Source organism: Prinia subflava, chromosome 5, assembly GCF_021018805.1.
Source record: "Prinia subflava isolate CZ2003 ecotype Zambia chromosome 5, Cam_Psub_1.2, whole genome shotgun sequence".
Lineage (NCBI taxonomy): Eukaryota > Metazoa > Chordata > Aves > Passeriformes > Cisticolidae > Prinia > Prinia subflava.
The window spans coordinates 61,082,290-61,105,837 of record NC_086251.1 but is presented as its reverse complement, the minus strand read 5'-3'; the positions used below and the strand labels follow the sequence as shown (position 1 = coordinate 61,105,837).

General features: G+C 48.5%; 2 protein-coding genes across 6 annotated transcripts in view; one reads left to right on the top strand and one right to left on the bottom strand.

Moving 5' to 3' along the window:
• FERMT2 (FERM domain containing kindlin 2) overlaps positions 1-23,548 on the bottom strand; it is a 50,964-nt gene that overhangs the window by 11,790 nt on the left and 15,626 nt on the right. For 3 of the 5 annotated variants that reach the window (XR_010080671.1, XM_063399696.1, XM_063399693.1), the window contains 7 exons: positions 19,380-19,613; positions 7,908-8,042; positions 4,311-4,343; positions 3,644-3,869; positions 3,420-3,522; positions 2,904-3,011; positions 1,209-1,343 (listed from right to left, as the gene is read on the bottom strand). Coding sequence is in view for 4 of the 5 variants with exons in the window: in XM_063399696.1 (XP_063255766.1) it covers positions 1,209-1,343; positions 2,904-3,011; positions 3,420-3,522; positions 3,644-3,869; positions 4,311-4,343; positions 7,908-8,042; positions 19,380-19,613 (974 nt within the window). In the remaining variant the exon portion in view is untranslated. The remainder of the gene's footprint in view (positions 1-1,208; positions 1,344-2,903; positions 3,012-3,419; positions 3,523-3,643; positions 3,870-4,310; positions 4,344-7,907; positions 8,043-19,379; positions 19,614-23,548) is intronic. The other 2 variants (XM_063399694.1, XM_063399695.1) reach the window with 1 other exon arrangement.
• On the top strand, positions 13,816-16,690 carry LOC134551739 (uncharacterized). Its single transcript, XM_063399701.1, has 2 exons — positions 13,816-15,371; positions 15,614-16,690. Exons 1-2 carry the CDS (start codon positions 15,059-15,061, stop codon positions 16,234-16,236), a joined length of 936 nt encoding a protein of 311 aa, XP_063255771.1. The 5' UTR covers positions 13,816-15,058; the 3' UTR covers positions 16,237-16,690.

Sequence of the window (23,548 nt, the reverse complement as noted above, 5' to 3'; positions counted from 1 at the left end):
AAGCCTAAAAAGATTTTCTTTTCTCCCCAGATTTTTTTGAGTTTAAATTCCCTTTTTTTTTTTTTTGCATCAGGGTGGCACTTGCAATTCCCAGGAACTGGAAGTCAAAAAAAAATTCAGGGGACAGGGAAAGGAAGTTTTGCTCCAGGAGCTTCCAGTAGCAGGACAGTTTACTTTCAGTCTGCAATGAGAAACTGTTTACAGACACCACAGGGAAAAAAATGCAGAATCTAAACAAACAATCCAGTAATTGCCCATTATCCGTATTCAATTACTCGAATGCATCTGGAAATGGCTCCTGCTACAAAGCCCTACGGAAAGGGATGGGTTTTTTTGGATGAATCATTGTCCTCTTCGCTCCTGTCTGGCAGGGACTGTTCCTCGGTGATGTGTTCCAAATCTGGTTTTGCAAAAGGAATTAGAAAATATGTCTTGGTGATAAAGATTTGTTGTTATTTCTGGTTTATACTGCAAAGCTCTGCTGTTGTTAATGCCAATAAAGCATCTAAGGATGGATGTAGCTTCGAAAAGACCTGTCATAAACACTTAAAAAATTATATGAAGTGTAAAAGTGGAAAATTTCAGAGATTTTAGGGTTGGAAAGAGACAGTTTAAATGTGCAAAATGCCTGGAAAAGCTGTGCTGGGCCAAGGCTGACAGGACTGAGTCCTTTTAATGCACTTTAATTTTCAGGCTTTATATTTTTAAAGGTGGAAAACCAGTGTTAAAATGGCTTCAATATCAAGAAAAAACCCCCGAATGCTCTGAAATATAGACCTAGGCTAAAATCCAGCCTAATAAAAATAGGGTTTCATGAGCCTAAATTAGTTCTGAAAATCCAGCAGCTGCTTTAGGTGCTGTAAAACGTGAATTAGAAACAGTGGAAGAGGAACCTCAACGTGAAAAACTCAGTTATTTGGGAAAGTCAGTAGTGAGGATAAAAAATAACTTAATTTCCATTTAGTTTTCCATTATTTCATCAGGAGGGTGGCTTGGTGCAGGGGGGGATCAGTAAAATCCTGGCTCCTCCAAGACTTTCCCAGATGCTGCCAGGGTTCCCTCTGTCCAGAACTATCCCTTGGTATCTAAAATCCCTGTATTTCAAAGAAAATATTATCGAGGTGTGGGCAACTTTCTCATCAGAATTAGAAGAAAAGAAGGGAAATAACTGAGGTTGGATGCCTGGAAAAGCCCCCTGCAGCCCTCACCAGGATTGTGGATGTCTTGCCACCTTCCAGGGTGATCTCCAGGTCCGAGAGCGCAGCGTCCACCTCGTCCACGTCCTTGTCACTGTGGTTCAGGTGGTTTTCCGAGGACATGATGGACAGCTTGTTGATGTGGTACTGGAAGGCAAGGCCAGGGTCACACCTGGATGCTCCTGTCACCCCAGGATCCCACGGGATCGCTGTGACACAGCCGCCACGCGTGGGAAGCCGAGTGGGAAAGCAGGAGCAGAGGCCAGCAAATACTGGGAGAGTTTGCTGGGTCAGGAATGACCATCTTGGATGTTTCCAGTCCAAGGAGTCTCCAGGCCCTGATCCCTGAAGGAGATCTCTGGACCCCACAGGGCAGAGCTGCTCTTATCACCGGGCTGAGGTTGGAAGGGACCTCTGGAGGTCACCTGGTCCCACTCCCTGCTCCAGCAGAGCCACCTGGAGCTGATGTCCAGGACCACATCCAGGGATGGACACTCCACAGCCTCTCTGGGCAAACTGTGCCAGTGCTCAGTCACCTCCTGGTATGAAGCTGCTTCCTGATGTGCACAGGGACCCTCCTGTGGTTCAGGCTGTGCCCATGGCCTCTGCTCCTGCCACTGGGCATCTCTGTCCACCCCCTTTCCTGTCTCCCACCAGGTAAGATCCCCCATCCCTGGAAGTGTCCAAGGCTACCTGGGAGAGTGGAAGTGTCCCTGCCCATGGCAGGGGGTGGAACAAGATGACCTTTAAACCCCATCCCAACCCAAACCATTGTAGGGTTCTACGCCTTTGCATCTGTTTTCATCCCAGAAAACCACAACATCCATAAAATCTCACAGGAAGGACCGTGCCCAACCCACTCTGGAGCACTTGGATGTAAACTGAGTCATTATACTTCTGCTTTCCTCTCTTCTTTTTCCTGGGAGGGGCCCTTGGAGCAGGCAGCCCTGCTCCTGAGGGGGATATTTCTGCATCCTACAGCTCCAAGGTGTGCCAGACCACACAGAACAAATGCCTGCCATCCCTCTCATGGAAGTCAATAGCAGGTGGAGCATTTCTGCCAAATGACACTGAGTATTTCATAAACCAGATAAATAAATAGTTCTGGGAAAGCCACAGATTATCCCCAGCTGGTTTGGGGGCAGAGAGCCAGAAAGGCACAGTTCAGTAACCCCGTGTTCGTATGGGATGGGTTAAGAAGGACAAAACTAAAAGTTAAGATTGATATAAACATGTTTGGTAAAAGCAGGTCAAGCTCTTTTTCATGAGGGATTATCAGTGGCAAATATTTAAATTATCTCATAAACTCAAGTGAGGATCTGGAGATGGGAAATGATCCAGCTTCCACCAGCATGAGAAGGCCAAACTCCCACCAGAGACAAGGTGAGGCTTAAAACACAAATTTGAACTGAAAGAGGGATGGTTTAGATGGGATGTTGGGAAGGAATTCTTGGCTGTGAGGGTGGGGAGGCCCTGGCACAGGGTGCCCAGAAAAGCTGTGGCTGCCCCACCATTGGAAGTGTCCAAGACGAGGTTGGAGCACCCTGGGATAGTGGAAGGGGATTGGAACTGGATGGGCTTTGTGGTCTCTTCCAACCCAAACCATTCCAGGACTCCATAATTTTGTTTATGAGATTAATGAGCAGAGAAGTCTGCGAACACCATCAAGTCCAGCCCAGCCCAGGGGCGCCTGGGGCTGCCTCTCACCTGCAGTGCTGCAAACATCATCATCTCCTCCTCCGTGCACTCGATCTCCTCCAGCAGGATCGCCCACTTGGACTGCTCGTACAGCTGGTTGATCCTGATCGCATCGTACTGCGTGGAAAACCAGGAGCCCAGCTCAGCACAAACCTCCCCATCCACTGGAGCTGTCCCTGCCCATGGCAGGGCGTTGGAATGAGATGGTCTCTAAGGCCTATTCCAACCCAAACTATTCCGGAATTCTGTGATCTCTTTTCTCAACACAACACCTTGATTTGAGATTAAACATCCTCTGCCACTGACAAGGAGTGGCTTTAAGAACTATTTAAGCACCACTAGCAACACCTAAAAAACGATGGTATGTAGGAGCACAAATCCTGGGTTTGATCCCTGCAGAACCAATTTTCCAACCTCCACGTTCTTTGGGAGATTTACCAACAGAACAGCATATTAGAGATCCAGGCATCCTTTGCTCCAAAGGATAGAAAATTCAAAGTGCAAGCAGAACAAGGAGCTCTGTACCTTTGGATTCAGGTCAAAAAAGCTGTAGTACTTGAACCGGAGTAGCAAAGCCTCGTTTTCTTTCACCTCCTGCTCCATCAGGGATCGGGACGAGTCCAGCCACCTGTGAATTGCCAACATGGGATAACACACAGGGAATGCTCCGGTGGAGCCGCCACGACGCTCTCGAGAGCACAATTAAAAATCACCAAAGAACCTCCCACATCCTCGGCTCCTGAACTCACCCTTGGTTGATTTTGGCCTTATCGAGCAGCGTCTGGGGCTTGTACATTTTGGCTAAGGACTCCGGGGAGGTGACGGGCTGGCTCACGGCCAGGATTCCCGGGTTGCCCTCGGACAGGGCGCTGTCGCCGAACCAGGCAGACGTGGGGGACAGGGGGCTGCCGTCGTGGGCGTCGTAGGTCGGCGTCATCGTTTTGCTATAGAGTCCTGGGCTTGAATAGATATTTCCTACCAGTGAGGGGAATAAAAGCCGGGAATTAGCCTAGGGCCGAGCCCTGCCTGCTCCCGGCCGCACCGGCTCCGCGTAAACCCAGAGCCGGCGGATGGAAAACCTTCCCTTTTCATCTTTCTGCAATGGGAAAACGCTGCTTGTTCTCCCGTGAAAACCTGTCCCTCGCCTCTTTCTTGGCTCTTCTCCAAGAGCAAAACTGATGGAAAGCTCATTCCAGCCCAAATGATGGGAAAAGACTCAGGTCTCCCACACCGGGAAGCTCCTGCCCCCTGAGTTTCTGTGGCACCTGGGACATGAGTGGCCCCCCACTTACCGGTATTACCTGTTGCTTAAAGATTTTGGAAGTCAAAAGTTTTAGAGGAGCAGGAAAATAAACTAAGGGTGCAGCCAAAGAGACCACAGGCAGAGGGCAAAAGTCCTATTGAGGTGGAGCTCACCTTTGACGGGGCCGATGTAAAGAATATCGGTGCCTATAGAGAGGGAAAGAAAGGAGGGAAGTGAGAAGGCGAGAGAAAGTCACCCGGAGAGCAGGAGAAGGACAGAAGCCAAAAATGGGCGTTTGTGGAAGAGGGCAGAGCAGCACAGGTGAAGTTGAACCCCTGTAATGGAGCGTTTGCAGCAGCGCTGGTGGCAGCAAAGCAACTGAAGTGACCTCCCGTTATTTTATTCGCGTTACGAGGGCAGCCGGGCGTGGAAACGTGGCATTCCCGGATGGAAAAGCTTGCTGAGGTGGCCACACAAATTCAGGATTAATGTGCTGAGTGGTGCGATGTGGTGCCAGACTGATCCCAAAGCACATGTTACCCCCAAGCCTCTTGAAGCTTCACAGCTCGTACCGACTCAGAGCAGACATGAAAACACCCAAACGTTCAAAAATTGTTAATCTGAAGAGAAAAAAACCCCAAATCCAGCTTGGTATCTCATAGCTCAAAATAGCTGAGAGCTTAACAGAGAGGTTGTGGCTGCCCCATCCCTGGAAGTGTTCCAGGAGAGCTTGGATGGGGCTTGGACAACCTGGTCTCTGCAAGGTGTCCCTGCCCATGGCAGGGGGTGGAATGAGAAGTCCCTTTCAAGTCCCTTCCATCCCAAACCATGCAATGAAACATCCCTCTCCACCTCACAGGAACACTGAATTTTTATATAAACCCCAGATTTTCAGAGTGAGGGAGGACCAAGCACTGTCTCCTAATGCCAGGAACTGCACTGCACACACATTGCACACACATCAGGGAAGGAGCTCACCCAGCAGCACCTGCTGGGCACAAATCCAACCACCAAAACCAGCAGGTCCAACACCACACTGCATTTCTGGGAAAGGGCTGTGTCCTTCCTAAATCACGAGCCTGCAGTTCAGTGCACCCAAGCTCTCCCTCCCAGAGCCCTGCTGAGGGTGTTGAAGATGGTGACACAGTTGAGGTGCCACCAACGAGGCTTTCTGTGCCACCTCCTGCTGCTGCACCGAGCCACCACCTCCAGCTCCTTGCTCCAACCATCCCCTCACCCTCATGGCCAAGGAATGACAGAAAACTGAGCTAGACTGGAAAAGTCCAAGACCAAACCATTGGAAAAACCTCTCTGGACCCTCATTTTTCACAATGGGCATCTCAAGAAGCAGGAAGAATCGTGTGAATCAGTGACAGCCAACATCATGGCTAAGAAACTCCAAATAATTACAAACCTGATTCCAAACTGCCTGGCAGGGTGGAAAATGTAAGTGAAAACCAGCAAACAAGGATGCTTTTAATGCTCCTGCTCGTTTTGCAGTCTGGATGAATCATCTGGGGACATGTAAGCACCACGGGTACCTGTCACCACCATGGGTACCTGTCACCAAGACAGATCCAGCAAACCAGGCATGAGCAAAAAAGCAGTGGGAATGGTCAAGGGATGGAAAAATCCACCTCCATTTGCAAAGAAAAGGCCAGGGATGATTTCCAGGTTTTTAGACCAAGCACTTGCACTTTGGGAGCTGGGACTCCACGATCCTTAGGGTCCCTTCCAACTTGAGCTATGCTGTGATTATAAAGGCAGCAAAAAGGTGCCCTCCCCATGGATTGTTACAGCACTGGAGCAGAGAACTCCAACAAAAATCAGCCCTAAACCCCCATCACCATCCATAAACCACTTCCCACAAGAGCTCTTCCCTCCTCCCCATCCATCCTTGCTGCGGCTTCAGCCTTCACATGGCTCGAGCACACAAGGCTGAGCATCAGCTGGACCAACAAAGGAAAATCCCACTTTTTGCCCCAAAATTTGGGCAAGTTTTTCCATGAATATCCCCCACATTCCTTGGCTGAGTGTCTGCTCCACCACAGTAAAGCTTCCCCTGCACTGTCCTCCTCATCTCTTTCTCCAAACACCTGAAACATCTCAAAAGAAGCTTCCCTTAAAAAATTTGCCCCAGGCAGGCAGTGTCATGGAAAGTTCCAGCAGAAATAGCTACAAATTTGGCTAATTTATATAAACAAGTGACTACAGGTCTTCTAATGGAAAGTGTTGGGCAACACATCCTGTGGGTGTATTGACAACTCTGCCCACCGGGATTTAAATGGTTTCACTGCCAGGTTTGGGGTGCTCAGTGGCAAAACACTCCCAAGACATTGAAATCAGCACCTCCTGAATTATTAGTTAGTTTTCCAGAAGCTTTCAGCACACAAACTGATGTTGGAACAACACTAGAAATGATTTATTCAGATGAAACCCACGACTTTTATCGAATGGCACCTGAACAGGCAGGAATTCAACCTGCTGTGAGTGATTTCATTCACAAGGAGAGCAGAACCAGCCAAGTGACTCACTGGAAGAGCCATAAATAATTAAAACAGACCCCAGCTTTTGCATACATTTCCCCCAAAGGAGGCCAAGTCTCTCCTATTAATCTAACAGAGATGCACTCTGTGAACACTGGCTGTTGGAAAGGCTTAGAATGGACTTTCAAGATGAAAATGCCAAATGGAAATGAAAATTGACTGGAGCCTTGCCCAAATTCTCCGAGCCAGGAGTGGAAGAGGACAAGCTCAGAAGTATTTTTAAGTAGCTGAGAGGAGAAAGAGCAGGATCAGAGCAAAAGGAGGATTATTTTTCCTTGTTCCAGACCTGTAGGCACATCATCCTGCACAGCCAAAACCTTCCTTTCTGCAAGCCCTGTGCCACCACTGGCATTAACCACACTCCATAACCTTCCCTGCAGCTGATTTAACATCAATTAATACAACTTTACAATTCCAAGGTAGTTTTTTTTAATTAAAGCTGCCCTGCTGCCCTTGGATTGCTGGATTTAGACCCAAGAGCTTTGGCAGCCAGACGTGTCTCTGCTGCTCACCACCGCAGCTTTCTCCACAAATCCATTTGGGATAAAGTGCTCCCACTTGGCAAAATTATGGTTTAGACTCCTGCCATTTGCCTTCAGACACCAGACTTCCAGCAGCCACGGAAAAAAGCTGAAAAACCTCTCTGCTTGCAGACAACTGCACCAATTTCTGCCTGTGGTAACTCCATCAGGGATGTTACTCCACCAGAAAGAAATTCCCTTCCCCATCCTGCCCTGGATCTGGAATCCACACTGGCCAACCACCCCCCAGCAATAAAAGGATTTATTTAGCATCACAATCTACAGCTACACCGCTCATGTAAGGCAACACTAAAGCAATTAATGAAACACTGCCCTTGCTGGGCTGCAAATACGGAGCAGAACGGTGGCACAGCCTAAACCACGCCAGGAATGTGACATTAGGAACGATTTTCCATTTAACTCCTTTCTCAGCAGGGTAAGAAAAGCTCTCAGCAACACGATCTGAGTGTTCAAGTGGCCACGCTGGGGCTCTGGTTTGCTCTGTGCAGCCTGGGGTTGCCCTGCTCCCGGGAATGCGTGACAGCTCCAGCTCCAGACATGCATCCGTGCCACCGAGTGCTGCAGCCTGCCAGGACTTGTGCCGTGGATTTGGGGTCTGTTCCTTGCACAGACCTTAGGAAATTCCATCAGCCCCACGTTGCTGTGCCAGTTTTTCCCCTGCTCCCATTTTTCCCCAGCTCACCGGACCCCGGCGTGATCAGCGGCCCCTCCAGCTCGAAGGTGTCGTCTTCACATTGATCGTCCAACTTCTTCTTTTTTTTCTTTGATGGATCTCTGGGTTTCCTCAAAAGGGAGAGTTCTTCTGGATGCCTGATGTCTGGAGGGGAAAATGCACCACTTTTATAATGGCAGGATGGGAAAAAAGGAGAAAAAGAAGAATATCTTTCCATTAGGAACAACATCCAGCAGTGTCCAATATCTCCCTTGGATGAATTTCCTGCCCTGTAATGGTTAAAAATCAAGTTGAGGACATTTTCCCTGCAAGCCTGTTGGAAACAAGAACTGTCCTTGGCTGAAAAGGGAACACAACATTTGGATAAAATGTGGAATTTCCCAGGCACAGCCACTCAAATGTAAATGTGAGCACTGGCAGGCCCTGTGACAGAAACCTAGTAACACCTTCATACATTAAATATAAATGATAAAACAATAACTCTCCACATTAATAATATGAAATTATAAATAATATATAATAAAAAATACAAAATAATATATAATTAATATAGAGAAATAGAAATAGAACTCAGCACACAAATCCCTACTTAGCCATGTAGGTAACAGGCCAGACCCTCTCACTTCCACAGGAGCAATCCAAGAGTTAAGCCATTTATTTACACATCAGACTGAAAAGTTTAAAGCCTGTAATTTATCCACTTTTTAAAGAGATTTTGGCCGAAGTGTTTCCTTTTCACAGCAAACCTCTCCCATTTTCCTGCCTGGGACCAACCTGAACAATGTAAAACCCATTTCAAATCAGGAGCATCCCACTGTGTTTGTGTTTCAAGCCATGGGAATATGGGGAGCAAGGAAAAAGACAATTTTCATTTCCCACCAAGGCAGTGCTTTGGGCCTGCTGCACCCAATTCCAAGTGGGAAGGAGTTTCCTGGGAAAGCAGAGCCTGCTCTGTTGTACCACTGAAACCACGGAGGGACTGGAGCAGGACCAGGAGTCCCTGTGCTCGGCCAGTGTGTGGGAGCTGACATGGAAAAGGATCCACCAGGGCATGGAGCCATCCAACTGCAGCAGTGAAAGGCTGCAAAAAGCCTGGAGAGCTCTGGAATACAGCCTGGATTGGGAAAAGACTGGATGAGAGGGTTGGGGGTGTTCAGCTGGACAAGGGAAGGCTCCAGGGAGAGCTCAGAGCCCCTGGCAGGGCCTGAAGGGGCTCCAGGAGAGCTGGAGAGGGACTGGGGACAAGGGCTGGAGGGACAGGACACAGGGAATGGCTCCCACTGCCAGAGGGCAGGGCTGGATGGGAGACTGGGAATTGGGAATTCCTGGCTGGGAGGGTGGGGAGGGGCTGGGCTGGAATTGCCAGAGCAGCTGTGGCTGCCCCTGGATCCCTGGCAGTGTCCAAGGCCAGGCTGGACAGGGCTTGGAGCAGCCTGGGACAGTGGGAAGTGTCCCTGCCCATGGCAGGGGGTGGAATGAGATGGGATTTAAGGTCCTTTCCAGTCCAAACCATCCCGGGATTCTCTGATGATTCTATGGAGATCACGGACATGCCTGAGCCTGGAAGGAGTTCTGGAGTCTCCTCTGTTGCTGGCCGTCCCTGCTGAAGCTCCTGTGTTGTTTCTTGTCAAAATGCTCAGTGCAAAGCCTTCCCTTTGGAATTCCCTACGGAAAGCAGCCCCTGGTCCCATCCCTGCTGCAGCAGAGATGGAGACAGGAGCTGGCTGCAGCCAGGCTGGGTTTTCCCACCCCAGGAATGCTGCAGGACACAGTCAGCCTTTATCCCAGCCAGGAGAACTTCCAGGGCTGGGATCTCCCCACGTGCTGGCAGCAGTGGGAGCTCCCCGAGCACTCCCAGGATCATAATTAACACTGGAATTTGGTCCCCAGCAGGACACAGCCCCACACTGCCACCCACACCAGGATCTTTCCTTCCTGCACACAAACTGGGAACTCGCCCCATCCAGGGGATCTTCAGGAATGGATTCCACTGCCCTGGCATTCCTGAATCCAGGGGCTGTGCACTTCTGGATTGAACCATCTTTTATATTATAGGTATCCCATCCCAAACCATTATCTAGCTTTAATTTATTTTTATTTATATTCTTGTAGTTACTTCCACATGATATTTATATATATATATATTTATCTAGAGAGATATTGTATATATATCGATATATACTTATTTTTAGAAAGCATCATTTATTTTAAGCTTTATTTTTATTTATATATTTATATATATAGTATATATCAATAGATACTTACTTTTAGAAAGCATCATTTATTTTAAGCTTTATATTTATATTTATATTTATATTTATATTTATATTTATATTTATATCTATTTATTTAATATCATTGAATCCCAGAATGGTTTGGGTTGGATGGAACTTTAAAGTTCACCTTGTTCTACCCCCTGCCATGGCAGGGACAACTTCCACTATCCCAGGTTGCTCCAAGCCCTGTCCAATCTGCCCTTGAACTCTTGCAGGCTAAAAATATACAGATTTGGATATCTATATGGATTTTAAATCTATAAAAAGATATAAAATATATAGACTTACATATATTTTATTTTATATATAAATTTTTCATTATAATTTAGTTTTATTTCTGCATTTAGAGATATTTATTCCCATATTATTTGTCTATTTTTATTCCTCTTTATACAGAAGCTTTATCTAATTTCAGCTTTCATTTAACCCTAATTTATTATCACTCCACACACATCATCCCACTAACCCGCATCCCTCACCCTTCCAGTTTCCCTGTCCAACTTTTTGACCATTTCTAGCAATAAATACCCCGAGCAGAGTGCAGCCAGCTCCACGCATTCCCATTTATCCCAGCCAGCTTACCTCATGGAGCAGGAATCTGCTGGGACAACCGGGGCCACGCACAGGGGACAAGAGGCAGCACAGCCTAAATCGAGGAGTTCCCCTGGTATTTTGGAGCAAGGTTGAGGCTCCGAGGTTTATTTATGGTGCATTAGCAACTGCTGGAGCCTCTCAGCTGGAAGCTCTCAGGGAGGCCAGGAGAAGGCTCTGGGCCAGGCTCGGATTCTGGAAGCAATCCTGGAATCGTCCCAGGGCTTGACCATCTGATATCAAAGAGACTATTTATAGCCCCTCAGTTATTCCTGATGCTCCTGGCGGGATCCAGAGGAGCCAGGGTGAGTTTTGGGCAGCTGCTCCCAGGCAGCACATGGCTGCAGGGCATGGAGCAGCACATCCATCCCAGCAGGGATCCTATGGATGAGAGGCAAATTCCTCCCGCCGCATTCCGATGGATTCACAGACACCAGGGCTTTACAAACCCACCCAGGCAGCTGAGGGAATGGCTTTAAACTGAAAGTTTAGATGGGATCTTGGGAAGGAATGCCTGGCTGGGAGGGTGGGGAGGGGCTGGGAAGGAATTCCCAGAGCAGCTGTGGCTTCCCCTGGATCCCTGGAAGTGTCCAAGGCCAGGCTGGACAGGACTTGGAGCAGTCTGGGATGGTGGAAGGTGTCTCTGCCCATGGAAAGGGTGGAATGGGATTTGAGATCCCTTCCAACCCAAACCATTCTGGGATTCTATGGGAAGGAGACAGAATGGCCTGAGCCCGGAAGGAAGAATTTTGGAGCTCAAAATATGATCAGAAAGGCGGCTTTGAATCTCCAAGAGAATTTTTTCCTACTCTTGGATGAAGCCATTTTGCTGCCTGCAGCATCTCCTCTTCCATTTGCCTGCAAGATCCTGCCCGTGTCTGCTGTCTCTGGCTGAAGGGAAGTCCTTGGCCTTTTTTTCCTGTTTAATCCCTCATTCTCATCCAGTCCCTGTACAGCTCACCCAGCCCAGCTGTGCTCATTTATCTCCCACACAGAGACAAACTCCAGAGCTGGGATTAAACCCTCTTCCTTCACCAAGCATCATCTGCACTCTGCAAACTGACTTAAAAAAAAAAATCTTCCTCACAGGGTGTAAAATTCCCATTTTATGCTCTTTTCCACTAAATCCACCAAGTAAATCTTGCAGCTGCTGCGTGTTTATCCACCAAGGTGTGTTGTGATGGGGATCCCAGAAGGGTTTGGGTTGGAAGGGACCTTAAAGCTCATCCAATTCCAACTCCCTGCCATGGCAGGAACACTTTCCATTATACCAGGTTGCTTCAAGCCCCATCCAACCTCGCCTTGGACACTTCCAGGGATCCAGGGGCTCCCATTCCCACAAGAAATCAGATTTATGGTTTTCTTACCCACATATAGAACATGACATCACTGACTGGAAGGGCTGAGTATGGACCAACTTCCCCCAAAACTGAAATGATGGGAAATCACACTTCCTTCTGTATTCCGTTCTCATAACTACAGATAATAGTATGAGATACAAAGAAAATTTTGATGCAGAAAGAAAATTAATGTTCCAAAGAGGCTTCCAGCATCCAATTTCCTTCCCTGTTTCTGGCTTCCCCAAAGGCCAGAGGGCTGGTTCACCTCCTTAATTCTTGAACATAAAAACGCCATAAATTTACTTGTAGCACAGACAGCACTGAGGGGAAATCCTCTCTTTAATGCTGATCCAGCCACCCTCCTTCAGGAAGAGTGTTTTGAAGTGGGCTATCTCTGGGAAGTGGGATCTCTCTGCACTCCATCACTGCTCCCTCCAGCCAATGACTCATAAAAATTACAGCCTTTGTGCATCACCCTGACGAGTCTTAGAAAAACGAGACCTCAAACCTCATTCTTCTTCCATTTCAGACTTAAAACCAAAAACAAAATTGGTTTTTTTTTTTTTCTTGGAATGAGTGAATTCTGTGGATGGTTTTTCACAGCGTAATTTTACAGAATGAAGCATCTGACTTATCTGCAACATAAATTCTCTGGAGATAAAGTTCTGCAAAACAGACCAGAGGGGGAAAAAAAAACCCAAAAAGAAACTAAAGAAGGACTTACATAAGTTGAGGAGTGCCTGGAGATAAGGCTGTGGTTGTGCTGGCGCTGGGCAGTATCTGATGGAGCAAGTCCTCACCCCCCAGCACAGTTTGCTGGGTTTGTACATTCAGTACATTTTATTATGGGTTCTTCAGATGCCCAGGAACTTAAATATTTATCTGGGCAAAAGCCAAGCTCTCCACTCACTGCCTGGGGCCCTGCAGCTCTCTCAGGGCATCCCACAGAGCCTCTGGAGATGCCCAAGGAGTGCTATGGGTGAAATCAGATGGGGCTGACCCTGGCAGAGGTTTTGCTGGAGTGTTCCCAAATTGTGGGTGGAAAATCCAAGAGCCTGTTGACTTATGGATTTGTCGAGGGAGCAATGATGTGCAAAAATCACCCAAGAATGGGGTCAGTGGGGTTTGGAGGGGTGTGAATGTTTGTGGCAGTGGTTCCCAGAACTGAAACTGGGCACCACCAGCCCAGAAAGACCCAGGAGGAGAAGGAAAAGGAGGAGCAGGAGGATGCAGGCAGTGGTGATGGAGCCAAGCATTACTGCAAGGCCAATAAAAAGAGCCACTGGAGAGGCAGAGTCAACAAACACATGAATGTTTGGATGTTTTTTTCCATAAGTGGGATGAAATCCCCAGGCTCCCGTTATCTGGATGCCTCTTGGAGCACAGGCAGCACTACAAGCCTTGCCCCTGAAGTGGCTGAACTGCAGCTCCAGTCCAATTAAACTCCATTAATTTAATCCCACAAACAAGAGGATCCACTTATACCCTTCCCTCTGCATCATCCCAAAAAGAACAATGCAACTACAAGGAAGGCAGCAGCACTTGGCCAAGCTTGACCAGCATGTCCTAATGTCTTCAGCATGGAATTCTATTTAAAGGGTCTCAGTCAACAGCAGAGTAAGGATGAAAAAATTCACTGACTCACACGGTGACATAAAACCTGATGCTCCTCCATACGCAGAACACGACTGGGGTGGGGATGGGGGGGTTGAGTGGAGAGGATTTTTTTTTCTCCATCTCAGACACGTTGTAATTAAATCTGGCTATTTCCCTGACCCCAGTTCCTGGGGTTGGTCTGGATCCTGCACGACAGCTGAGCCTGGGCAGGCAATAAAAGGGGAAAACGCCGCAGCTGGCAGTGGAACACTTGGGCCCTGCAGTTGAAAAAGCTGAGGACGTTGCAATTTGGCCGGCTCTCGAAATGGGAAGATTTCCTTCCACACCCATTCCCTGGACATATTTAGAAATAGCTGTGCCACTGCCAAACCTCTCTGCTCGTGGCAGGGAAAGGCAGCAAATCCATCCTCGGTGTTTCACTGCCTCTGTCTCCCCGTGAACGTCATCCCTGAGCATCCTCCTGATGCTCCCGGGCATCCACAGCCTGTATCCCAAAATCCCAGGGTCCTTTAGGTTGGAAAAGACATCCAGGATAATCAAGCCCAACCTGTGATTTATTCCCACCTTGTCCCCAGCCCAGAGCACTGAGTGCCACGTCCAGTCCCTCCCTGGACACCTCCAGGGATGGGGAATCCAAACCTCCCTGGGCAGCCCCTGCCAGTGCCTGACCACCCTCTCCATAAAGAAATTCCTCCTGAATGCTGTTCTTGCTCCCCAAATTCCCCCTGAGATGCTCATGTGCATCTACCAGGACTCCATGATTTCAGCTCCATGATTTTAGGGAAAATACTCCTTTATGTACCAGCAGGGTGTGAAGGAAGAAAAGAAGGCTTAGGAGATTTGCAGTGGCCAGGGATGGCAGGATTCTTGTCCTGTGCAGGGCCAGGAGTTGGACTTGATGATCCTTGTGGGTCCCTTCCAATCAGGATATCCTATCATTCCACAAACTCCAGACAGCTTTGCCTCCTGGAAAGCAGCTGGCCCAGGGAAGCAGCTCCACGTGCCTGTCACAGAGCCCTGGGAACACTGCACATCATCCACCAAAGGGTTTCAGTTTTGCAAAGAAAAAAAACCAACAAAAACACACAACAAAAAAACCAACAAAAACCCCAAACCACAAGAAAAACCCCAAAAAACAACAAACAGTGGCTTTTTATAGAAGTCTTTTTGGCAACGGAGGGCGTGGAAATATTGCGAATATTTCAGGAGTCAGAGGACGTTCTGTCCTGGAGCAGGGAGTGTTTGGAAAGGGGAAAAAAAAGGTAAGGTCACATTTGGCACTGGGATCAGACAGTGTCGCCTTCCCTGGGCTGGGCTGGCGTCCTGCCACTCCCAAATGCCACTGTCACCAAATGCCACTGCCACCTCAGCTCAGGTTGCATTTGGTGGCTGGAGGCCGAGGCAGGGAAGGCTGGCTTCACCTTCCCATCACTCGCTGGCTCTCGGGAACATCCTGATTTTTGGGACGATGGAAGCAGCCCCTCACCCTCATGGGACTCTGCAGCCTCAGCTCCACAAGCTCCCCAGGATCAGAGCACCCTCACCCTGTGCAAGGAGGGGAGCTGGGGACTGGAGCCAGATGGAATGTGGGCATGGAAAGTGCCACAGCTGGGCACAGGACGCTCCCCAGACTCGGTTTTCCAAAACAGGTGACTAATTCACATGGATTATGAGGCAGGAGCTGGGTGTGAGGCTCCACCAGGCTCTGGGGAAATAGAAGAGCCTGAAGGGAATTTCTGTGTCTTACACAGCCTCAGGGTGGGTAGGGAGGGATTGGGGATGAATTCTGGAGTGTTTCCTCCCAGCGCTGCCTCCTCCCAGCTCTGGGCTGAGCTGTCCTCTCTGTGCTCCCATGAACATCAACCACAATTTCCCCTGCTCCTCTTCTCAGGCTGGAGGGCAGCAGAGGTCCCAGATCTTCACAGCCAGGGGAAGAGGAGAAGGAGAGGAGCTTTTCTGCTGTCACAGCATCTCCTCTCACCCTGCAGCTCCAACATAAGTTGTGTCCCCAGGAGAAGGAACATTGCCGGGGCAGGAAACGCTGAGGCCTGGGAAAAAACTCTCACACTCGCATCTTGCTGTTTGCTTTTCCTGTCCCACGTGCCCACAGAGCAGCAGCAGAGCCTGCCTGAAATCCCTTGGAGCTCCTGGGATACATGGAAAAAAATGCAGGCAGAATGCTGGAAGGAAGCAGCTGCAAGGCTGGAATCAAGTGAAGCCATCCCAGAATCCCAGAATGGGTTTGGGTTGGAAGGGACCTTAAAGATCATCCAGTTCCCTGCCATAGGCAAGGACCTTCCACTATCCCAGGCTGCTCCAAGTCCCATCCAGCCTGGCCTTGGACACTGCCAGGGATCCAGGAGCAGCCACAGCTTCTCTGGGCACCCTGTGTCTCACTGCCCTCACAGCCAGGAATTCCTTCCTATTCATGTAGGAAAAGAGGATTTTTCCATTTGTTGTTACGTCAGATCACGTGTGAGCATGTCCTGCCTCCCCAAATCCCACTTTCAATGAGGATATTCCCACCCACACCACTAAACTGCTGAGTGAGCCTCATCAAATTGCAGTTGGATATTTGATGGGCAGATTTCTGGAATGATGTCCCAGTGGGATGATGAGAGCAGGGAGGCACAAGGGGACATCCCATCCCAACCCTCGTGTCCTGCTTCCAGGCGGGAAGCACAAATCCCTGTCACTCCGAAAAAAAAAAAAGAAAACAAGTGAAGTTTTACTTTCTCTTTCTCTGGTCTTTAATTGCAGATCAAAGCTGGCCCTTCAGGCTGGAGCTGCCTGCCAGCAGCTGCTCCTGGGCAGGATTCCAGGCCGCCCTTTGGATGAGGGCTGCCCATCCCTGCACTGCCCGCTCCTCTGCTCATGCGTGCCGGGGTCAATCCGTGCCTTTAACCCCCCTGACTGGCTGCTGTGGGAATCGAGGGGCTGCAATCCAGCCACTGGGAATGAGAGTGGGTTTTTTTCCTGCTTCACACGACCTCCAGGAGAGTGAGGGATGTGTGAGTGGCTCCAGCGTCTTCCCACAGGCACCTCCTGGGAGCCCCGGGGAGCTGCCCTTTGGAGTAACCTCCCTCTGCACAAGAACAGAGACTTCTCTTTAAAAATCAACCACGCTCTGCAAGGGTCACACCTCTGGGTAACAATTTAAAGGGAACAGAAGCAAAGGACAGCTCTAAATAATCCATCCACAAGTGCTCCTGCTTGTGTAGCGAGGATTTTATAAAATGCAGCCAGCCAGAGTCCTGAGAACATCAGGAATTACTCCAATTACTCATTAATGATGCTTTGTGCTGGAGTTACTGAGGTGTGTAATTAAATGATCCAGGGCAATGACAGCAAACAGGTACAAAATATGAGCAACTCCCAGGCACAGTTGTGTCCCAATTTCCCTGGAGCCCAGAAATCAAGGGATTTCAGACACAAGGACTATGCTGGGATCACTTTTCCCTTCCACCTTGAAATACTGCTCAGTTTTCCTTGCAGAGACAATCAGCTTGATTAACATGGGATATGAGAGCCCTCTGCAGCCACGCTGTGCAGGGGTGCTCAGGAGGGCAGGGAAAGGCAACGGAGAAAAACGGGGCAGGATAAACTCAACTGGGGAGGGGAAAAGGAGAATCACAGAATCACAAAATCACAGACTAGGCTGGGTTGGAAGGGACCTTAAAGATCATCCCATCCAACCCTCTGCCATGGCAGGGTCACCTTCCACTATCCCAGGCTGCTCCAAGGCCTGTCCAGCCTGGCCTTGGACACTTCCAGGGATCCAGGGGCAGCCACAGCTTCTCTGGACCATTCTCATAGCCAAGATTTTATTCCTAATATGTAATATATATTTTAATAATACATTTTTATATTAATGTATAATATATGCTTTTATATTATATATATTAAGTATATAAATGTTAAAATACATTAGATATGAATAGTGGTATTTTAACTCTCATATAAAATGTATTTGTACATAACTTGTATTTATACCTCTGTGGTCCTGGGAAGAGCATCCCAGCCCCTCCATCTCCAGCACTTCTGCATCCCCACATCCCAATCCCTCTTCCCTCAAGCTGATGCCAAGCTCATGTATCATCTTCCCAGCAGCTCTGCTGAACATCTGGCTCCCAGGAAACACAACTGGGAGGGCTAAACAATCACTTATTGCAGTTTGTGTCTGTCCTCAAACAGCTCAGGCTGCCTAGAGTCACTCAAAGGAAAGTGAAATTTTCAGTAAAAGCCCTGCTCTCCCCAAAATCAGGAACTTCATTTCAGCACTTCAGATGCTGCAGGAGGAAGTCAGCACCACCCTTGATGGACGTGTCCTTGCTGCCTGCTCAGAGCTCCAACCTCTGCTACCCCAGAGGCTTTTCCCCTCTCCCAAACCTGTAAATATCAGGGCAATTCTGCTGGTTTGGTCATAAATACCCCAAAAGCTCTGCAGTTGGAAGGAAAGGCTGCTTGAGGCCCACGCAAGGTTCTGACAGCATCAGTGACAGATCTCCTGTCCCGTGATGAACCATATCAGAATTTCCTGACGTGAGTCACTGCTGGGGAGATTCATCAGCGTCCAAGCCTGGGACCTCCCTGTCTAGCACGACGTCCCAAATGCCAGTGGGACACGGGGGTGGGGGAAGCAAAACCCACTCAGAAATAACGCTGGCTAAGCCTCTTCTATTTTAAGGAGAAATTGCCCAATATTTGCGTTTAAAAAAAAACCCAACGAAGCAGGAAAGGAACAGCAAAGATCCATAACCAGCTAAAAATACCAACTGCACCACGGGTGCGCCGGACACGGCACGTAGGGATGAGCTCTTCCTACCTCCCCAAACAACTGGGTCAGCCAAGAGTAACCTCAGCTGCCTTCTGAGAGCAGGAATGCATTTGCTGTCTCTGAGGGTGGGTTACAGGCTCTTTTTGGAGGGGAGAATTCCAATATGGAGCGCTTCCTTGGGATGGAGCTGCCATCTCCTCATTGGGTTGTTTTTTTTTTTTTTGGTGGGCAGGAAGAAACACCAGGTTTTGGGATGAGGAATTTGTGAAGATGGGTGAAAAATTATGCCTGGTAGGGAATGATCCCTGCTTTCTCCTGGACTTCTCCTCCACCAGGAAATGAGGGTGAAGAGGAGATAGCAGAACTTGGTTCCTTCCTTCCACCAGACAGTTCTACAGTGGAGCATCACCACTTAACCTCTAATATGATTTTCCACTAGAAGAGAACCCACAGGGCTGGCAGATTTCCCATTTCAGGGTTTGCTTTTCATCCAACACATAAATTTGCAGGGGGAAAAATAAATAAATCACAACCCAACACCTGAATATCAAGCAGGGCTGGTGCCGCTTCGCCTGTGACAAACCCGAGGACAGCTCTGCTATGAAACAGAATTCAGCATAAAAAATGCATTTTTTAAACCACTTTTTGGCTCAATTAGTTCTGTTATTTAGGTATTTACACACAAAAGAGTAGATCTGGAAGGGAAAAAGAATGGACCTTGAAAAAGAATGGGCTGCTTGATGTCCAAGTGACTCCTGGGTGCTCCAAGCCAGAAAACACCGAGGATTTATCAAATTTACAGGACAAGCACGTGCACCAGAGGAGAGGCAGGAGCCAGAGTGATCAGGAAGCCTCCTGGGAGGGGGTTTTCAGCACTTACTGAAGGTTTTGCAGATGTCAGAAACAGCTTTGAAGACCCTGTCGGAGAAGTTGACTTTCACCTTGACGTACTTCATGTTGGGCAGCTGCAGACGCAGCAGCTTGTGCTGAGGGGTGAACTGGAGCTTGGCATCCGCCTGGATCCCGTATTTATCCAACGTCCAGTGAGTTTTAAGGAGCCAAGTTTTCTTCTTTTCCCACCACAGCGCGTGATCCGACCAGTCCTTCTTGACATCTGCAACAAAGAACCCATTTTCAACCCAGTTAAAAGCGGGACCTTCGGAGGACAAAAGAAGTTTTAAAATGTGCTTAGGGCTGAGAGGGAACTATCGATCCAAAAAACTCCAACAGCTCTTTCTGGATACAAATAACTGCTTGTTTGCACTGCTGTTTTGATGGGATATAAAAGCAGGGAAGGACCAAAGGGGAATGAGGATGAGACACAACTGCCCGTGGATCGCCAGCCTGGCAGTGATCCCGCCTGGAACACGAAGCCAAGGGGTCGTGAGTGACCCAACATCTCCCCCAGCAGGGATTTTGCACAGTTTTTGGGGTTAACTATCAATTCTTGGATTTTTCCCCACCACTCAGGATACCTGTGCTATCCAAAGGTGAGCCCAAGCACCTTGCACACATGGAAAACAGAACCGGGAGAAAGTTTGCAAGGAGAATTCAATGGCACCTTCAATTTCTACAAAAAAAGCCTGAAAATTCCCAACTGAAATGAAAAGTTACCCTCCAAAGGACCAAGAAAACTCAACAGCCACATCTCCTTCCAGCAGGGAATGGAACTGTGGGGTCCTTGGAGGTCACCTCCAGGTTGGGAAGCCTTTGGGGAATCTATGGTGACAACTCCAAAAGACAAACCCTGTGCAGCATTTCCACTAATACCTGGAATATTTTTCACTAATACCTGGCCCTGCCATTCCTGCAGAGCACCTTCCACTCTGACAACCACTAACAGTGCCAGGTCCTTCCACCACACAGGGAAAAGACAATGGAGTGATACATAATATAATAATATATTGAGTAATAGAATAATTCAGTTTTCAGCTCCAGATCCCCCTGTGATCCTGGATTTCCATCACGAAGCACCAGTTTAATCCCTACTAAAACCATGAACTGACATTTATTCCAACAGCTCCTGTCTCCATCCTTCAGCACCGCAGGGCACCAGTCAGAAAGGAGCAATTCCAGAGAACTGGAGGATTTCCAGGATTAGGTAAAGTCCCAGCAGACACAATGCCAAAAGGCCTGAAGGTACCAAGGAAGATGCTCCAGCATCATGCTGGGATTCTTGATGTCCTGTACAGGAGCTGGACTGGATGATCCTTGTAGTTCCTCCCAGCTCAGGATATTCCATGATCCTGTGATAAGTGAGGATTATCTCCATGAGCCACATCTGAGTTTAACTGAGATGAGAACATGACAAATGAACTTTTGTCTGTGCCTATCTCAAACCAGGATCTCAAGCTCAGAGTTATTGAGAAAACCCAGCAGGAGCTGGATTTTCCCTATGAACTCCTGGTTTAATGGCACAGTCAGGACTGCAGAAAGTGGAAACGTTCAGCTGGACTTTTCAACAGCTTTGTACAATCAAATTAAACAAAACCAAATATAGAAAAGCATGCAAACTTGCACAAGCCTTGTCTACCCAGAAAAAAATCCAAGATATCATTACAATGGACTCTGGTAATGAAGTCCAACTTCTGCCCTACTGAAAGCTGAACGAATTGGCACCAAAAATCAGGGGGAGGAAAAAACCAAAGGCATTTGGAATCAGTAACATTTATGCCTAACAGAAGGAGATTTGGGTTTACATTGCAGATTAACCATTCAGGCCACAGCACAAAAACAAGTCTCTGGGCCTGAGAGTAATTAACACTTTCAATTAACAGTGAGATGTTGGCTCTAGCAGGAAGGGGAAGGTCTGTGCCTGTCCCACGGGGTGGTTATATATAAAAGAGGCTGGCAAATGTTTAGCAGCTGCTTTGTGGAGTTGAGTTTTACATGCTGACAAGAGCCTTGGGTGCTTTGCAAGGGATCCAGGATTGCTTGGAGCAATCCCTGCAGGCCAGGGAATGCCAGCTGCCTGCTTAAATCTGATCAAAGGTTTACAAACCTTCACCAGAGTACCAATTAATGAGTTACTGATTTGTTGAGGTTACAGCTTCACAACAAGGCTGAGTATTTCAGCTCAGGCTCTTCCCATCTACTCTCATCAGTCACTGGACACTTCATATTATACGACCTATCACATTCATCAACTTATTGGTATTTATCAATTATTATCAATTTATCAGCTGGCCACTCATTTATCAGAGCTCAGGTAAGTCTCCACGTACAAATTCATCTCAGAGGTCCCAGACCTGTAATTTAGAAGTTTACTACAGGTTGCAAATCTTAGTGATGTTCGAATGTGATGGACATGGAGCTGCTGGAGCGAGTCCAGAGGAGAGTCACCAAGATGATCAGAGGGATGGAGCACCTCTGCTGTGAGGAAAAACTGGGAAAATTGGGATTGTTCAGCCTGGAGAAGAGAAACTTTGGGATAACCTAATTGTGACCTTCCAGTCCTTGAAGAAGCTACAAGAAAGATGAGGAGAAACCACTGACAAAGGGTGGAGTGACAAGACAAGGATGAATGGCTTCCCACTGCCAGAAGGCAGGGATAGATGAGAGACTGGGAAGAAACTCCCCCTGAAATTCTTCCCTCTGAGGGTGGCACCGGATGCCCAGAGAAGCTGTGGCTGCCCCTGGATCCCTGGAAGTGTCCAAGGCCAGGCTGGACAGGGCTTGGAGCACCCTGGGATAGTGGAAGGTGTCCCTGCACATGAGGGCGGATGGGACTGGATGGGCTTTGAGCTCTCTTCCAAGCCAAACCCTTCCAGGATGAGCTGCACATGTCAGGGTCACCAGAAATCACTGCCACCCTTCCAGGCAAGGAATCCCCCAGGTGAAGGCAGCAGGGATGTGGAAGCTGGAGCTGTCAGCATCAGCTGGAGTGTGGGCTGGGTCAGGGAGTTCCAGGAGCCCAACCCCAGCAGCAACACCCTCGGGAAAGGGAAGCACTGCGCTTCCTTCCCTGCCTCAAAAATAAACCCTACTCCTGCTTCCCCCAGCTTTCCCTGCAGCCTGAACCCAAACCTCTGGAGCCTGGGAAGGCTGGCAAACCCTGCAGTGCTTTTATTTTATTTTTTTTTCCAGGCAGAACCTGGTGTTGCATTTGCCTCCCAGAACTGTGCCAAGAGGCAGCGACGTGCACAAGGGACGTTCAGGATGTTTTGTACAGCTAAACCCACGGAGCTGTTCCCCTTGGAAAGCCATTCAGACAGTCCTGGGAATGCATCTTAAATCACATTAAAAAGGCTGCAGAGACCTCTGTGAGGAGAGGACAGTGAGAGAAGGAGTGAAGGGCTGCTCTGTAAAGTGTTTTAAACCTGAAATATCCTCAGCTTTCAATCCTCGCTGGCGCCTGGCCGCAGTCGCGTCCCGCCAGCTTGTCCAGCATGAATTACAATTGCAGATTTTACTTCCCGCAGCCACCACTAAGTTCCCATCTAGAATCCAAGCAGCAATAACTCTGAATTGAGATGCACACGGGGTGTGTTTTAATTCTGGGCTCTCTGTCTCACAGAGACTCACAAACACAATCAGCATTCAAGCAGCAAGGCTGAATCTGGGTGAAGGGCAAAGAGAATCAAGGCAGCCCTGCCTGATAGCCCATTTATCCCATTTATCCCATTTATTCCAGGACCTGGCTGCTCCCAAACCCTCTCCCTCTGCCAATCCATGGCTTTTTAAAGTGCCTTTCCTGCTGCAGCAGCTATTGAAGCTCCTTCCTGCAGAAGCTCTGCCGTCACTTGGCAGCTTCTCCAGGCCAGCTTAGGACTCACAAGCAGTAGGATACAAGTCTCCAGTGCTGTGTAAACACTGTATTTTCCTTGTTATTTTGGGATATCCCCTGTTGCAGATGGGCTCTCCCTCCCTGCACTGCTCAGGACGACAGAGCCCTGATATGACCAAATAAATCTCTTTTTTTTCCCCCTTTCCCATGGTTAAATCCCACTGGATGGGTATCTGGAAGGCAAGTGTGGCTCCCACCTCTGGGAGAGCCTTTCCTGGGGTTTCCCAGGTTCCCTTCCACAGCCACATCCAGGATTAAATCCA